Raw genomic sequence first — 16767 nt, 5'->3', positions numbered from 1 at the left:
CCTGGGCCCAATTTCATAGCGCTGCTTAACAGCCGACTTTGTGCTTACCGAGCCTCCATCTATTTCATAGGGACCGTTAAGCAGTAAGCACAGCAAAAGCAGGCTTAACCTCGGAAGAAAACTTTGCTTAAATCAGTGACGTAACAATAGAAATCTCCATGCACGCGCAACTGTAAGCACATTCACGGCATGAAATAGTGCTTATGCAGCATGATTTTTCTGCTATAGTAAGCACAACTTTTCTGCTTACTGTTAAGCAGTGCTATGAAATTGGGCCCTGTATAGGTTCATTGGATCTTAAAGTTAAAATAATGTTAAAAACACCTGTGCCCTATAGATTGGGCTTGCATTGTTGATAGGATCATGGAGCTATGTGTTTTATAGCTCCATGATAGGATTAAGAGCAATTTAAGGTGAGACGTTTACAGATTGTGAACTGCAACATGATACTAATTTAACCAATCATGTGCATTGAAGCGGTCACATCTACGGCTGTCCAAAATATACCGAATATCATCAACCGAATATTCGAATAGCTTTTTGCCAGTTATAATATTTGAAAACATAAAAAAATACCAACCTACACACACGACTGATGTTATTTTATTGTAAAAATCTACGGCGGTTCATTGTTCCCATTCGATCAGCAGGTTAAAGGGAAAATACAACATTTGTAAACATCAAAAAATAAAACTACCAAATCATTTTGAAATACCTTGCTGGACTGTTAGTGAATGACAGTGTAAAGCATCCTGTAAAATCATGGCACCTGGTATACTGTCATTTTCAAGAAAAGTGGTATTTTTGTATCAATTTCCAACGCTGATCGGCCGACCAGCGTTGGAAACAACTGGCTTTTTTTTCAAATACTGGCCCCAATTGACCATCGCACTTGTTTGCAATCGATTCCAAACCTATGAACGGGTACGAGGCAGCTAGACTGGTTCCCTGACCTTACAATTCCCCAATGTATGTAAACTGCTCTGTTTCTTCTTATATGGAGTCAGGGAACCAGACTACAGGAAAATGATCGTTTTTCTTGGTTTTTATAGCATTTTCGAACCCAAAACCTCAAAAAAATCAGTGTAACTATATTTGCTATATATTTCCAACCCCCCAATTCCATCCATTTCTGAAAATTACAGCAAAAGCAAATGATGTATATTCCCTTTTAAAGCCCTTGGCAGTTATAAAATACTGCTAACCACTCATATTTTAACTGGCGCGCTCTGTGTGCAACTTTTGACCGGCGTGACATGCAGTTGCAGGTGGCGGTCTCGAATATCCGAGTATTTGATCAAACGCAGTTTTAAGTAATCAAATGTGATGCGATCAGGCTAAATGAGTCGTTTGTCGGGAATTTTCATTAGGAGATTCAGGCCAAATTAGGACCGCTTCATCACATCACTTCATCACATTTCTTGCTGTTCCGACTTCCATAATTTTTGAACTAAAGATGGTACCAGCATGCAGTTTGTACAGCAGTAATGCGTTTTGAAATCCAACCTCAAAGCGTGCGACATCCCCACTGACACCCGGGAGGGGCTAGCACTAGCGCCAACCAATGCCATTAACTACAGAGAGAAAGGAGATCCGTCGAATACGACAGCTCAGTCCATCATCATCATCATCATCAATGCTGAGATTGTGCTCTTTTCAAATCTGTAAAAAAAAAATGACCAAGGTACATGTAGACAAACAACTCACTTAGCTTGATCGCATCACAAATCAGGCATGCAACTTTTCCTCGGATCCGCTGATTTCCTCGTTTTTTACTTCTCATGAATGACATTACAAATTGAAAAATACTGTACACAGGCATGCAACTTTTCCTCGTATCAGCTGATTTCCTCTTTTTGTACTTCCCAAGTGTGCCATTGAAAATAGAAAAACCACTGTACAAAGTCTTGGGAAAATTTGAATTTCCTCTTTTTTTGTGACTTCCCAGTTGCACGCCTGTGTACAAAGTCTTGTGTGGTTTGGAGTTTCCTCGTTTTTTTTCTAAATTCCCAGTTGCATGCCTGACAAATACTAAATAATTAGAAAATGGACAGCCCTTGTCAGATCATTAGATATACTGTCTAAATTAGCAAAATGAAACGATATCTCTCTTTTTGGCCATAATATGTGATCCTACGTTCAACAAGGAACTATGCAAGTCTAGAGATTAACAACATATAACACATGTCGCCTGCCCTTAAATTAATATTCCAGAGCTTAAGATTATAATAAATAGGGCCAAATATTGGCAATAATAATAATAATCGTAGTGCTTTTTTTAGCGCTTTCCATCGTATCAACAATCTCAAAGCGCTTTACAATTACATGTCTTAGTGTCCGAGAGAAGAAAAAAAATGACTCTATTAGGCCAAAAAAAAGAAATGTTCGGTCTCTGGTCAGACCAAAGTTCCGGAATTGACGCGGGGACGCGGCTTTTATTTTATTTTTTTTTGCTTTTTTTTTTTCTTCAAGCTTGGATTGTACAGACAAGGTGGGGTACTATTTTGCTTTTTTGGTGTCCTCATGTACATTGGTGTCCTCCATAATTTGCCTTGGTGCTCTCGATCATTTGCCTTGGTGCAATTTCCCATTCCTTGGTGCTCTTTGGTAAAAACAAAATTGAGGAGGTGCGGCAATAGGAGCTGTTGGAGCTACCACGGATCATTTTGGAAAAAAAAAGATTGACGCGCATGATTAAAATCGACGCGCGCGCTGACCGACTTATTATTTTTTTGGGCCTTAGAGTCATTTTTTTTTTAAACTGGAATGATAAAAACGAGGGGACGGGCTCAAAATACAATCACAAAATAGTGTTAGAAATGGAAATGATCCCCAAATGTAAATGATCCATTATAAATCGCCCTGTAAGTACAGAATCTCTGGTAACCGGTTCCATAGCAGAAACTTCTGTGCATAACAGTTTGCATATTTCGCAGGTTAACCAAGGAATAGGTAGGTCCTACCAGTGCAGTTTGTCATCTGCAGAGGAGGGGACAGCATTCCTCAATCATTTTTGTGCAAACATTAAAAAGACTGGAAAAAATGTTGCAACCTTGCACCACTTTTCTCTTCATAATAACATCTCAATAAAGGTCATTCATTGCAAAAATGATGATAAGACATGAATCTGGGACTGAGAAATATTTCCAATTTTGTTAGGAAATACTGGGAATATTTTCTTGACTCTCCATTTCTTCGCCGAAGTGGCGTCAGTTTGCAACATTTTTTCCAAAAGACTGCTTGATAAAGTCGTCAACATTGTATTACTAGTAAAACCATAATCACATCTGTACTTGGTGCGTCATTTGATTGTATCCACTGAAAATGTTACTGTTTATAAGCACGTTACAAGGGTAGTATCTTGTATCATACATAAGTGTGATAAACACTTTTTGTCATCTTGGGGGCAGAGCCATTTGTCTCTGAGCTCTTGACAACACGCGGTAGTTCTCTGTCTCCATCCACCATCTGGGGTGGTCTATACTGTGGCCACTGAAGGGTCCTTGATACTGAGGGAGCACCGCGACCGCCCCTCTCTGAGAATTCCAAGGCAAGATCTGCCACGGATCTGAAACTGGACTGCCGACTGTTGCAGGCACACATACTGTCAACGCTGCGCCTGCCCTTCTGGTTTCGCGTAAAGACAGGGTTATCATAGGTGAAGGTGCTGCTTGATATCGAGATGTTATCACCGTCTAGATTGTAGGAGTCCTTCAGGACCCCTGCCAGTTCTTTCTCCGTGTCTGCGATGACCATGTACATCGGTGTGGTGCGGCAGGAGTGGAGGTCATGGGCTATGGCTTCCCGGAGGTTCAGCGACAAATCAGCAGCCTGATGAAGCTCATGGGCGATGGACTCGCGTAGGTCTTCAAACTCCTTGACGGATTTCACGCTGCCGATGCTTCGTATGCTCCCGCCTTCCCTGCCGTGCCTGCGTTTCAGGTGCTGCCGCTCCAGTGCAGCCACGTTGTACTTCAGGGACAACTTGTGAGGATCGTGCTCCGGTGTCCTCTCATTTTCGTTGATGTCGCCATCCCGTGGCTCGTCCTTCACCACGTCAGGGGGGCGCACTCCTATATGGTCGTGGTCCTCCTGGCAAGTGGAAGAGGAGGACATGTCAAAGTCGCAGCCGCTGTCCTGGCGCATGTCTGGATCCACCGAGAGTAGTCGCAGCTTCTCTTTGGCTGATCCCACATGTTCATGGAGAACCTCGATGGTGTTGTCTTTCTGTATGCAAGACCATTGGGAGAAACAAAATTAAATGACCATATAAAATAAAGCTCTGGGATGTTAAGTTGTCTTACATTTACACATGAACATGTTGGTGTCAAACACTTTTCTTGTTCCTGCAAAACTTTGAGAGCCCACTTAACATCCCGAATGCATTGTTTATACCGGTAGCTTTGATACTTCTTGGTACAGTAGAACACCTTTATAACAAGGTCCTTGCACTTTTACTTTTAAAGTCTACATCTGAATAGACCTGAGACGTAATGACGTAATGACTTTGTTTACATATGCGCTTTCCTATGGGAGCGAAGTCGCCAGTCAGGACGCCAGATAAAGTGGGGACCATCTACTACATAGGAAAGCGCACATGTAAACAAAGCGTGACGTCATTACGTCTTAGGCCTATTGAAATTCACAGTCAGGTGAATGTGGTTCACAGTTCTTGCACTTTGTTAGATGACTGCTTTACAGTGTTACTTTTAGAATATTCAGATACAGCTCTTTACTCTAAGATGAATTTCCACTTTTTCATTTATAGTTATCTGAGTCATGCCTCGCCTAAAAAGTATGGAAGGCTTTGTGGATTTCGTTTATCCTGAGTTGGGAATGCCGTCAGTGATCCTCTCACCTCTGACAAGGACCTCTTCAAGGATGCATTCTCCTTGGACAGTAGAAATAGCTCTTCCTCAACCTCCGCCAAGGAGCGTTGCCGTGCCGTTGCTAAGTAGGATGTAGTCAGAGAGCGGGACATGCTGTAGCTAGCCTCAGGGTTGCTTCGCCATGCCCTTATCTAAGACAAAAAGTGTAGAAGATCAGAAGATTTAAATGTTGTCTGGCAATTTACACCCCTGTACCATCTTAATGCATACCGGTACTTCATTTTCATCCGTGTGCAGCCCAAGGTTAAGCTTTGGTTATAGGGAGAGCTTAAATGTGTTTCTAAAAGTGGCCTTTGACAGAATTACACCATATAATTCGCTAAACTACCCAGAAAAAGTCTTCTTGATCAAATAGCAAACCTTGAAAGAGTGTACACTAAACTCGCGGTTTTTTTTGTTGGTTTTAAATTTGGTCTTCAATAAAATTGGGTCTCGATCTGCAACTGACATTATCCCTCTTCATCCTTTATAATAACAACACCCCCCCCCCCCCAGTAGCCAACCCATGCACAAACTGCGACAGAAGAATCCAACACCCACCTTTGGAATGTACTGCAAAAGTAGCATCTCCGTGGGACAAATCAGCATGACCACCGACAGGCAGCAGTACCAAGCATTGGGCCACGCCTCTAGACTCGTCATCAACGCTGTCACCATGGCGACCAGGATGACACAGGTGTACACGCTGACTACAATACACTTGGCGTCGTTCATGGAGGGCACGGTGATGTTGCGGGTCTCCCAGGAGAGGTGGGTGCCTAGCAACAGGATGAAGGCCTTGACGGTGAAGAGGACTGTCATCCACACCTCTGTGTGCTTCGACTGGCAGACAAGGACTCCCTCTAGCGTGGAAGACGATGCATCGTCTTGGCGAGCAGTTAGAATCTGCATCAGAAGGATGACAACAGTCTTGAATGATTTTTCCCTCGTTTAAGTAAGTTTCATCATTTAGGGATGACATTAGATCAAATCATCAGCTTCAACTCAACTTGATGGCATTTGACAACACGGGGGGATGGTTGTGTAGTCTTCGAAACATTAAATCCCACCCACACCACTGTTCTAATTTACACTGCAACTACATGTAGATACACCCGAACTGCACTTGAGAATGGTCTTCAATGGCAAATTTGAAAAGAGGCACATTTCAGAAACCTTAGGGAGGTATACGTACTTTACCGCAAAAAGAGTCTAAACTGAAGGAAATTCCGCAGAAAATGTATTAAGTACAGCGGTAGGTCACTCAGGTCAATGAACAATGACCTGTATGAAAACTGAACTAGCAACTGAAACCCATTTTTTGAGAATTCCAAATCGGATAGATTAGAGGAAGTCAGCAAGTTTTTCTAAGCTTGTTTGGGTATGTGCCTCATCACAGCCTCTCCAGAGTGTTGAACACCTTGTCTTACCGTTTGCTCGATGTTCGGAGGGTCCAGAATCAGCCATAGTGCTAGCACCACGAAGTCGAGGAGAAGCAAGCTGCCAACCATCGTCATCAAGCGACCATCTCGGATCACCTGCAACACCCAAGAAGAAATTTGAGAAATCGGATATGCAGACAACATCCACTGGATGGATGTCGGTCACATCTCAAAGCCAGGGGAGTCAGTGTGGCGCAGTGGTTCTTTCCTCGCCTTCCACATCTATGGCCTGGGTTCGATTCCTGCCCTGGTCCACATGTGGATTGGGTAATCAGTCCCTGCCGGATTCCAAGGGTTTTCCCCGGAATATTCTTCTGGGGTTTTCCTCCCACATGCAAATCTGTAATTTCTTTTCATTGTCTTCTCTAGACAGGTTTCTTCGAGCTTGTGAGCTACAGTGCCCAGGGCGCTTTTGATGAATCCTTAATTGGGTTCATTACCAGAAATAGATACATGTAATTAATAATAAAGTAAGGTCACAAACAATTGGGCCAAGGGGGATAAACAATGACAAAGGAATGCCACTGTCAAAGTTTTCTTCAAGTTTGAATTACTGTATGGGTATGTGCTGATTCCTTGCTATCGACATTCAATTATGAAGACTTAGAGAAACCTTAACTTCTTTAACTTTGAAAGAAATGCCACATTTTTAAAGAAAACAAGGCATCGCATGCAAGACAAACCCATTGCATAAATAATTTATTCATTGAATTATATTTAAGGATGCCAAACGTAGCTTGTCAGATTTTCCAGAGCTACCAAAAATCGGCTCCCGGCGGGAGACGTCAGAAGAAAAAATCTTTGGTATCCTCAATGAAAAATCCATTGCCACACTATTACTCTGCCCCAACAGGCAGAGACCCATTCTCTTACCATTCTCTTGGTCGCAGCGTGGGCAAATATTCTGTAGACTCTCCACGCCTTGCTGAACATGGATCCATAGATTAACGTGAATCCAAGGGTTATCAAAGATACACGCACCTGTTATTAATTGATGGGAACAGGAAATTAGCAAATATCACAGCACGTTTTTAATGTTACAGTTTGTGTAATTTTCAAAAGGTAACGTTTAAAAGGCATATAGGCAAGGGCGGATCCAGAACACAATTTTTTTGGGGGGCCAACAAATTTTTTGGACCCCCAAAAAAGTGGGTCAAAAAAATTACGACGTGGGGTTCGGGGCCCGCTTAAGGGCCCCGAATTTTTTTTGGATTCTAGATGCCCTGTGGTGCGATCTGAGGCAATTTCTGACCACTTTAACCAATGTTTTTTCGAGGAAAAGATGGTGGTGTACTCATTGCCTGCCTTTATTGCGATGTCACATAAAAAAAAAAAAAATGGTCTCGTTTGGGGGGGGGGGGGGGGCCATGGCCCCCTTTGGCCCCCCCCCCTGGATCCGCCCTTGTATATAGGATCATTTGCATTTCATGCATTTTTTTTCTTTCCCAAAAATAACATCGCTCAAAATCCAAAGAATTTGAAAGCAAACCTGTTGAAGTTTCAGCTCAGTGGATAGGCCTCAGCCTATTAGGCCTGCACTTTTCAAGAAAACAGAGCAAAACCACGCACAACCTTTTGATCACGAAACACGATCTCGTCATTAGCCCTCTTAAGTATTCCAAAAATCGGTCAATTGACTAATCAAAAGTGTACGGAAAGAGAATATTGGAGGGGGGGATAAGGAAATGAAGATGCGTTAATATTTGTATAGAGTGCTTATATTATAAGAGGTACATTGTATCAAATCCTCACACACACAAAAATCTACAAAATTCTTCCCGTTTGTAAAGGGTAACACCAAAAGTAATTAATTGCCTGACGTTTTCAGAATGATACGTGCATTAGTCCCGGCCTTGTTGGCAGGAAACACACCCACCTGCTGGGCCTTCACTTCACCATCGACGGACGTTTCGTCTTCGCTGGCATTTTGTGCAAGGATATAATAATACTGAGTTTGGAAATGAGTTTGAGGCGGAGTAATCCTTCGAGGACGGGTGGTGAAAAGCGGGAATTACAAGTGTTTTAATTATTTTCTTGGCAGTTGTTTTTCATGGAAAAATTACTGAGCCTCACTTTCTGAGATAAGCAAGCAGACCAGGAGACATAACTACAATCACTAGCCTCCCCTCCCCCAATAAATAAATTTAAAAACAATTAGCAAATAAAAAACATTAAAAGTGATGTCCACATCAACCCATTCACAAACTAACAACCTTTTTTTTATGAAATACTCATCAAAGTATGAATTGTCATCGATGAAGCTGAAGATTGCTTGAACTTGATCATCCCCCCCCCCCCATTTTAACTATGCAATTAAACCACGTTTCTGTGCTCCACCTCTTGTTTGTGATTACCCACATATTAAAATGAGCCTGTTTTTTTTTAATAAATAAAAGGTGAGATTTTTTTCTGAGGAAGCTAGCTGGACTGTTCCACCTGCTTTCAATTTCCTCGCATTGTTCGATGCTTCCTTTGCTATCAACTTGTGCCCCGTTTCTTGAATGCATGCTGTCACATGCGAGTGATGATGATGATAATGATTTCAGAAAAGGCTTCGAGTGTTCCTTTCTTCTGCTACAAACAATGACATTTCGGAAATGGAGCCACGTCGACCTATAAGCGGGCGTTCTCTCTTCTTTTGTCACCGGGTCGGATGTGCGGATGTCGCGCCAGGCAGCCGGATGAGAATCGACTCCTCACAGTTTTTTGTGGGGGGGGGGGGCGGCATTTTTAGGTATATGTATTTTATCAATACAGCAGACACTTTTAGGTAAGAAAAATATGAATCTGAGCAAACTGAGGATTTGTGATCGAAAAAATACACCATTAAAATCAGTAAAAATGAAGGAGAGTGATGAGCCAAATAATGTGTTATATAGGCATTATATCCATGTACATTGTACATATGCATACTTTGGGCACTTTTTTTGGGGGGGGGGGGAGAAATTGGGAACTTTGCTTAACTCGAACTTCCGATATCTCGAAATTGTTATCCCTTGATATTTGACTCAATGTCGAAATTTCACTGTACGTAGGATATCATTTGCTTTTGTGCATTTTTTTCGTTGGAAGCAACAAAATTGCTCAAAATCTGTACAATGCAGTAGGGTGCATAACAATTAACTTGTTCATGTTTTAACTCAGTGGCTATGATATACATTTTGATAAAACAGAGAAAACACAGTATGTGGGGTATTGTAAGCCTGCACGCATACTGCTTTCAATGATTGCGTTCGTTTAATGATGCTTCTTTTTTTGTTCGCTTAAGCGCTTTGAGGAATCTTTGATTCATATTGCGCTATATAAATGTTGTTTTTTTTATTATTATTATTATTATGCCATATCAGGCGGAATACTTGCGCAGTGTATTTAGTATAACATTCCTTTGTTCAATTTGAGGAAGGTGTTCCTCATTAAATTGATAAGTTTGTTTCCGGGTAAATATCATAGTTCCCACACGTGCCTTTAATGACCCCCCCCCCCAAAAAAAAAATCATAACCATATTTTTTTGAGGACACAACATTTACGGAAAACCGCCTGATACCTTTATCGCGGTTTGACCTTTGTTTCCTCTCTTTGTTTCTCTACCCAACTTTTGGATATTCTTTTTTTTTCTACTGACGATTTTTTAAAATTTGTACGTTATATTTAACGAAATAAACAAAATACTATTCCTATTTTATACGTTATCAACCCTCTGAAAATAGTACTTTCATTTTATGTCGCGTTTGCGCCCATAAAATATGTGTGAATTTAAAAGTGACTCTTAAAGGTATAAACTTATTGCTAGAAAAATAACAATTTCAAAAACAAAATCTATTTTGGGGTTGCAACTAAATGAATTTCAATTGAATGCGTTTCTTTTCGACAACCTTTCTTCCAGGGAAATTTGGTCCGTTGTTGTACGAATTTTTTTTTTTTTATTTCACAGATCAAGTCTGAAATTCGGCTCGTAATTGGATGGCTTTGTCTGCTACTGAAAATACGTATATGCAAAAAAAATATTGTCTGCGGCACTCATATATTAGTTCTATTTAGGATATTAATAATCACAAATTTGCCCCCAAACATGAAAATCGAGAACTCGTCCCGCGTCAATTTTGGTCATTATTTTCATTTCAAAGCTTTCGCTGCAAGGACGCGTCTGGTTTTGACAGAAAAGGTAGTTGCATGCGTCATCACACGCGATAAACAAATACAGTGTGTGTCCACGAGGTCCTGCAGTTTCGAAAGGTTTTGTAATACAGGTTTGACATTTAGGCTTAGATATTTTTGTTATGATGCCGAAGAAATCCTTGGAATCAAAAGATAAATAAATAAGAGAAAAATAGTTGCATGGATCTCGCGTATACAATTATTTCCACCCATTTAATTAACACCTGTATGAATTTTTTTCACATTTGAGAAAAGACATAATTATATCGTGTTTTGTTCATTCGTTAGGGTGGCTTTCTCGTCTAAACACATAGGCCTACTCTTTTTAATCTCCTCTGCAAACTTTGTACTGGTCTTTTACTGTTCGTTTTTGTTGTTGGTATTTATAACATTGAGTCTTAGTTTTAATACTTTATTTTTGTATGTTCGTGTATTTGGGTGTTGGTATCATGTACATATTTCATAATCGTGTTTTCTTTTTCATGATTTGTTTGTCCGTCTGTTGTTTGTTTATTTTTATGTCTTGCTGTACGTCCGTGTCGCTCTGTCCATGGGATGGTTGCAGTCTTACCCTCCAGGCCTCCAGTCGTTTGTAGTGTCATCTTTTTAAACGTGACAGGGTCACATTTACACATCATATAGTGACGGCCTCTGTTCATTTTATAATTGCCATCATTTTATTATATAATATCCACAGTAATCACCTTGCAAAGAATCCCCAGTACGTCATCTGATGACGTCACACCTACGTCAATGCCGAACAGCACCACGCATGCGTAGATAAAAACGGCCCCGATGCCGATGAGGATGTTGAGATTGGGACTTGACATTTTTATGAGCCTGGAAAAAACAAAAACAAAGAAAATCAAAATATCTCAATGAAGATTCTTGGAATTCCTGTTCCTGGAAATTGATAAACAATTTTGTTGATTACATTAAAATGTGAGTAAAATGTTAAAGGGCTATTATTATGTTAAATTAAAAGAGCCAGTGAAGTAAGCTCACAAGTTAAAATCAAATCCACAACGTATATGGATTGTTGGCCTTGACGTATTTTCATTTATCTAGTTGCGTTTCCAAATATATGTAAATTAGTTGTATCCAACTTTTTAACCATCATATTTTTTATACTAAGGTTTAACTGGTTCACTTCAACCTTTTCATAGAACTTTACACAGATGTACATCATATCTAAAATACTACTTACGTCAAAGGTTATGAAATGTATCTCATGCAATGTATCTTTACCATTTTAATTTTACCAAAACAAATCGATCATTTTGTTCGTACACTCATGGCTAATTAACCAAATTAGTTTCCTGGCGGGGCCACTGTCGGCGCACTAGAGCTACAAACGTCGATAATGTTTCAATTACATGTAATTGCCAGATGATCATGTCGATATCGCTGATTGGATTTCGTCTATCCAAGCGAAGGAATAAGTCGAGGATTCCATTGGGACGGGAGGAGTTTACTATACATTTGTCACTGGTTACGCAAGGCTGAGAATGTACACTAAAGTGTAATTATTTTGAAGGTTTATGCAGTAAGAACGATCGTGAACCGCTCTAGGCGATTTTAGAGCACATTGATGGAGTTACCTCCCCAAGTATGCCTTCAACACTGCCGCCAATAGGGAATGACGTTTCCCAATACATGTATTAGATTTAATCTTAATGAAAACTCTCCCCTAGACTTTCACACTTTACAAATATGTTTACTTTTTTTCTTTTTACAACGAAAATATCAATTTTCAATTTTTTTTTTTTTTAAATTGGAAAATCAGATCTTACTTAGTAACGGAAATTTGGGATTTTTCACCATAATTTATAATTTATTAAAATTGATCAAAATGTTTGAAACTATGCATCTGATAGCCGCTCTAATCTACAATTAGCTACGATGAATTATGCATCTCGGCAATTCTTTGGACTTGCAGCCCCAATGTCACCAAACCGAAACGGAAATCTTGAGGCAATGCTCAAAAGACGCACACGGTTAGATTAAAAAGAGGAATCCAAGTAAAACTTGCAGGTCTATTTTTCGGATATGATTAAACTTAGATTATAGGCAATCGATGTTTTAATTACCGGCTCTGTCGGTATCTGACATTGAAGATCATGAAAGCCACGGCCAGCACCACGCCAATCAGTGCCAGAGACGACATGATGCCAAGGAGGATGGGAGAGATGCTCCTCAAGATGACGTCTTCCTCATTGGCCCCGCCCCCTACGGTCACGCCCTCCGACACGCCCACGCCGGGCAGGGACGTGTTGTCCATGGCGGTGAGGGGTGGATTTACCTGCGGGTGAAATAGAAAACGGGAACGCATAAACTTGATTTGTAGTTGGCATGGTAAGTTAGATTTGCGGCCGGCTTTGCATGGTGGAGATACTAATGAATGAAAGGTTTGCGGAAACACCATATGGGAATAATTTTACAAGCTAAGAGAATGGTTCTGAAAAGAACCAGAGGTATAAACCCGACGCTCCGGTCAGTAAATTTGAAGTTGGTCAATTTGAGTAAATGAGCTACCAACTCCAAATACCGCCCTCGTATTGTGTCCATCATACTTTTAAAAAAAAATGGCATTAAAATCATATACAGAAACAGCAACATTAACCACTAAACGCAGAAAATTAACCACAGAAAACCCCTACTTGTTATACTGAAGCAGATTAGAAACTGAATTGCTTCTGCTTTGAATTACGTCACGTTTTTGCCAGGATTCGACTTTAACTTTTTTGTTCACTAGCCAGCCGTGCTACTGAAACGGACTCTTAACTAGCCCGCGGGCATTTTCACTAGCCCGCATTTTTTTCTAATCTCAAATACAAAATGGCGTATTTTCAGGCTCAATTCTGAGGCAATTTTGTCAGTGTTTTTGATTAACAGTTCTAATAATTTTACTCTTTAAAACAGTTGATAAAATTAGACACAAATTGATGGGGTTTTCTTTCTGAATTTAATGATTTCTTTCTTTCTCTACGTTCATCTTTGCCGTATCCCACTATTGTTCACTCGCCAGCCGGGCTAGTTAAGGAATAGTTTGACTAGCCGCCGTTGTTTTGACTAGCATTTGGCTAGCGGGCTACGGCTAATTTCGAATCCTGGTTTTGCTCATGAATATGGAAATTGGTATGAGCATAAAAAAAGGCACCGAAATCCACTTAAAAGGCAGTATGAAGACCAAAAATATAGCTAAATGGATCTGGAACACAACAGGTACATTTCAAGGCTTGCTATAAAAAAAAATCGTTACATGACACCCCCCCCCCTTTAAATCTTAACCTTGACAAATATCAGAGCGGCACTAAACACAGTCAAAAGTAAATATAAATGTATGCGTTTTTCTTCATGTGCAACCTTTAACTGCATGTGATGTTTTTCTTTCAATGCTAGGTAAGACTACAAGTCACAAAGCCAGCGGCAGGTAAGCATACCACATCTCATTTACCCCAACCCACTCTTCCTAACTCGAGTGTAAAACGTTCGCCATCAATGTTATTTGTTCATCACATGCAACGCTTTCTAAGTTGTGTTAACACTGTATACTCTCAATGTTTCATTGTTGTCCGCTGCCTGAATGAAATAATTTTTTTACAGTTATTATTATTAACATAACTGATAAAAACAACTCCCTGTGGACCTTCTTGATAAGGTTATGCAAAATAAATATACATGTATTGCATCCATAAATAAAGACACATTCAATTCACGAGTTCACGAAGCAGCGAATTCACGAAGAAATATTGTTCTTCACACACGAAACGGTTGAAAAAAACTCCGGCATCTTTTCCATACAATATTGTCAGAGTGCGGTCCGCGAATTGACATGCATAAATTTGGAATTCATAAAGAAGAGAACTCATTTGGTAAAGTTGAAACACACACACCGGGCGAGCTATGTCGGGTTTTGTCCACCAAATGTCACGTATCAGCCTCGGTACTAAATCAATGCATTAATGTTATCCCTGAAATCCGCCGCATACGCGCGCCGCTGTCCAATTGGATTTCCCCGCTAGTCAAAACAGAAATGATTGCCACGCATACTCGATTTCGACAGAAAATTGGCCCAGCCTTGGAAGGGTTTATATAAATGAAATCAAATTTTGAGAACCAAGATTTCCTTAATGAGTTGTTTGTCTCTTATTTAAAGGAGCGGTATCGTGATTCAAAAAAGAGGGTACCCTACGCCATTTTACAAACAAAAGGTATATTTTGAGATACCCCTTTGATCGTAATTATCACAAAGCATTAAATGTATGGTCCCGAATACTCGAACTTGAATAAACATTTTGTTTTACACACCTTTGGGGTGTTAGGGTCAATATGATCGCATCGGAAAACACGATCTAGCTTATGTGCTGTCAAACTAAATTGTGATATTAAGCCTGACAGAAGTTTTGGCAAGACGTAAAACAGCACGCAGAATTATGCTTTATAATTATGGAAACGGTTATTTACAGAGAACAAAATAAGCGGGCTTATTTTAATTAACTACTGTTAGGCCCTAGTTGTTTTTGCAGGCACGTTTTTTTTTTCGGTTGTGTATATATTAGGCTTTATTGGTTTCATAAGCCTCGTAACTCCGCAACGGACAAAACACGGACTGAATCGCGTCTATTTATGAAAATGCAGCTTAATACGAAACTGCCTTAACGTAAGGCAATCGGAAGATCATAACATAATTAAACGACCCTTACGTCTGCATATCGCTCGATGATGAGCTTGTTAAGTTGGCTCGGCCGGTCAAGTCGGCATCGTGCGGTATTGGTGTCAAAGCAATCGGAAATTGTGGGACTGTCGGTCTTCTCGTGTATTTGTATTAAAGCGTTACCAAAACTGATGCGCTGAAAAACAAACTGCAGCTCCTGAGATGGACGGGCCGTTGAATTGATTCTGTACAGACCCTGTGCACTGCAGCCATCTTTTAGGTGTGTGCTCATTTTTTGTTCAACACAGGCATGCAACTGTGAAGTCGCCAAAAATTAAGTAATTCATATATTTCCCTGACTGAATTGTTTAGTGGGTTTTTTTTCTATTTTAAATGGCACACACATGGGAAGGGGGGAAATCAACTGTTCCGAGAAAAAGTTCCATGCCCGTCAAAAGGCAATAGGCCTCTTGCGCATTCATTGTTAGTGAAATAATGTAACAAAAAACACCTCCAAGATGGCTGCCGAATGCAAATGATCTATTGACATTATGCATTAATGTGGAACTACAGCGCAATGGTTCTTTATCGCTTTTGGTAATTGTGTTTTCATGTAACTAAATCAAAATAACAAAGAACAGCCTCCGAGACACCTGCAAGGCATAAGGTCTATTCAAAGCCTGTATTCACATACGTCATAAGTAAGAAAATCGATATTTGAACCTGCTCGGGCGAATTGATATCTGCAGCAATCACGATAGAGGAAAAAACACATGCTTTAGCTCATATTTAATTCAAGACACGTACAAAACAAAAACAAAACCTCATTTTATGTAGGCCTAAGTATTTTATTCAGAGAACCTAAGCCGTTATTTAAGACTGCACAATGTTTATTCTTCTATTGGTTGAAGTGTTAATGTTTTCATGACTGACTGTCTTGCGAGCCCCTTCGAAATTCGAAGTTTTGAGGGCTAATTAGTATTCCCATCGACCCTGAGCAATGTCTTGTACGACTTCTCTGGATGTCAGCTGGGAAATGACAAATGAGCATCAATTTTGTCTCAATCAGATTCTGAGAAGTTCTTATCAACGTCGAGCAATAATAGTTGGATAATCCCTGCACACACGTTTTGCAAACACTACCCCATGTGGCGATTAAATACGATTTGTCCTTTCACCGGTTGGGGGCGCCCCAGGGGTCAGCACCAGACAAAGACCGCCATTTTGAGCAGTTACACGCTAATCTGGCAGTACGAGTATGAGTGACAAAACCTGACGCACGGCCAGCTAACCAGCAAACTGGAGTATCAATACAGTGACAACGAAATGTTATTAGCAAGCAGCGGTTAGGGAACTTTTTCAAAAGTGGGTCTGAGGTACGAGTAAACCTTTTGTATCTTTATTGTATTTAAATCCAAATAGCATACACTGAAACCCCTGCATACATGCAATGTATAGTGCTATTAAAAGCCTATTGCCATTGCTTCTGCTGAAAACAACAATATTTAACCTGCTCGAGCCAATTGACATCTTAAGTAAGGATATCACGATTAAGGAAATGCGGCTGTCGAATTCATTTTAATTTCAAATTTACTTAAAAAAAAAAACCACAGGGGACCCAGTCCGAAGCAAAAAGGATACACC

General features: G+C 40.3%; 1 protein-coding gene across 3 annotated transcripts in view; it reads right to left on the bottom strand.

Annotated features, from left to right (window-relative positions):
• Positions 1-2690: 2690 nt before the first annotated feature.
• The window catches only part of LOC119736014 (gamma-aminobutyric acid type B receptor subunit 2-like), a 40041-nt gene continuing 25964 nt past the window's right edge, over positions 2691-16767 (bottom strand). For 2 of the 3 annotated variants that reach the window (XM_038209995.1, XM_038209994.1), the window contains exons 4-10: positions 12557-12768; positions 11171-11306; positions 7184-7291; positions 6299-6406; positions 5430-5774; positions 4859-5020; positions 3367-4227 (exon numbers count right to left, since the gene is read on the bottom strand). In XM_038209995.1, the coding sequence (XP_038065923.1) occupies positions 3367-4227; positions 4859-5020; positions 5430-5774; positions 6299-6406; positions 7184-7291; positions 11171-11306; positions 12557-12747 (1911 nt within the window). In that variant the 5' untranslated portion in view covers positions 12748-12768. Of the gene's footprint in view, positions 4228-4858; positions 5021-5429; positions 5775-6298; positions 6407-7183; positions 7292-11170; positions 11307-12556; positions 12769-16767 lie in introns of all 3 variants that reach the window. The other variant, XM_038209996.1, reaches the window with a different exon arrangement.

This window comes from Patiria miniata, unplaced genomic scaffold (genome assembly GCF_015706575.1).
Source record: "Patiria miniata isolate m_02_andy unplaced genomic scaffold, ASM1570657v1 HiC_scaffold_29, whole genome shotgun sequence".
In the NCBI taxonomy this organism is placed as follows: domain Eukaryota; kingdom Metazoa; phylum Echinodermata; class Asteroidea; order Valvatida; family Asterinidae; genus Patiria; species Patiria miniata.
This window is presented reverse-complemented; position numbering and strand designations above follow the sequence as displayed.